Source organism: Morone saxatilis, unplaced genomic scaffold, assembly GCF_004916995.1.
Source record: "Morone saxatilis isolate NCDOM2014 unplaced genomic scaffold, NCSU_SB_2.0 Contig5, whole genome shotgun sequence".
NCBI lineage: Eukaryota > Metazoa > Chordata > Actinopteri > Moronidae > Morone > Morone saxatilis.
The window spans coordinates 16,384,603-16,386,206 of record NW_023340095.1 but is presented as its reverse complement, the minus strand read 5'-3'; the positions used below and the strand labels follow the sequence as shown (position 1 = coordinate 16,386,206).

The 1,604-nt window shown below is 38.7% G+C and overlaps 1 protein-coding gene across 3 annotated transcripts in view; it reads right to left on the bottom strand.

The window, feature by feature from the left end:
• Positions 1-1,604, bottom strand: part of myo16 (myosin XVI) — an 88,155-nt gene that overhangs the window by 30,587 nt on the left and 55,964 nt on the right. For all 3 annotated transcript variants that reach the window (XR_004797297.1, XM_035676552.1, XM_035676551.1), the window contains exon 21: positions 1,432-1,504. Coding sequence is in view for 2 of the 3 variants with exons in the window: in XM_035676552.1 (XP_035532445.1) it covers positions 1,432-1,504 (73 nt within the window). In the remaining variant the exon portion in view is untranslated. The remainder of the gene's footprint in view (positions 1-1,431; positions 1,505-1,604) is intronic.

Here is a 1,604-nt window from a genome sequence, read left to right as displayed (position 1 = left end):
CTCTCTCTCTCTCCTTTTTTCTTTTTTCAGTGTATCACACGGAGCTGTAATGTTTTGTTGGTAGACATGTTAATAAAGAAGGGTTCAAAGTCAAAAGTCAACTCTCTCACTCTCTCACACTCTCACACTTTCTCACACACACACACACACACACACATTGTGATATAAAGACTTGTCTGCCTGGTCCCTGCTGCTCTTACAAAGGAGAAGTCTATTAACGGTGCATGCTTGATGGGCACATAGCAGATTAACAGCCAATAACAGGTGAGCTGTATAGAGCTGCACATGTTGTACTCTGTACACTGTAAAATGTAATCGCAGCCACTGACATACTGAAAACAACCGGACATCCAAACGTCAATGACATTCTGATCCCTCCATGTACAAAAGCACACACAGTAAAGAAGACAGTTTCACATACACACGAGAGGTAAGGGGAACAAAACAAAAACAACAAAATCTGACAAAAGAAGGGAAAAAAAAACATTTAATTAAACTTCCACATTTCAGAAATCTATCTCTGTATATTAAAAATACCTTTATTTTACCTCATTAAATACTACTATTCAGAGCAATGCAGTCACACTTAGCATCTTCGTTGGATGCAGGATTTAATATTCTCTCTAAGGAGAAGCTATGGTGTGTTATTTTCAGGCTCCCACTACTGTGCACTGAGTGCAAATACAGGATGGATTTACTCATGCTTTTAGCCAGACTGCTGAATACTGATAACATAACTGGCAGTTGAACTTACTGTATAACCACAAAACACATTCTGTGTAATTGTGCAGTTTCTTTAATTTGAAATAAGTTAGGTAACTGTTTCTGTTTGTTTTATTTAATAATGCGAACAATGCAGCCTTTATACAAAAACCTTATACAAAAAGCAAACCTTGGATCTTGGATTCAAGAATGGATTTTGAATAAGGTATCAGTGATGATTTGCATTGTGACTGTGAGATCTAAACTGAATCGTATTGTAAAAATAGGATACACACACAAACACAAGACACACACACACACTGGTTTAAAGCTGCCTATCACTCTGACATCTTACACACAGACAGTCATTGTGTCAGTGGCCAGTTCATTTGAGGACAGCTGAAAATCATGCCACCGCAGACCTCACCTCGTTCATTACAATTACAGACTAAAATGTCCGGGCTAAAATAGATAACAGCCCCAAATATTTTAACAATTTGATTAAGATCTGTTTGAAACTACAATGCCACATACTATTCAGAGAGATTTCTAAAGCTCAGGATGTCCTTCTAACCCAATGACATTAATCAGGGAATGTCATAAATGGATTTGGTTTGATTAGGAGAACGTTGATGCTCTGTTTTTGGGGGTGGGATGGGGTGGTGTGTGTGTGGTGGGGGTGGGGGTTGGGGTTTGACTGAAATCTAATAAAAGTAAGCATCGTCCCACCTGCTCAAAGCCATTCCTTTGAAATTCTTCAAACCCAAAGATGTCCAAGATCCCAATTTCCAAGGAAGGATCACTGAAAGAAATGAACAAGTAGAGAGCCTATTTATTGTATTTCAGGATCAGGATTGTGTCACTCTGACAGGACTTATCATGTTTGTGCGTGTGTGTGTGTG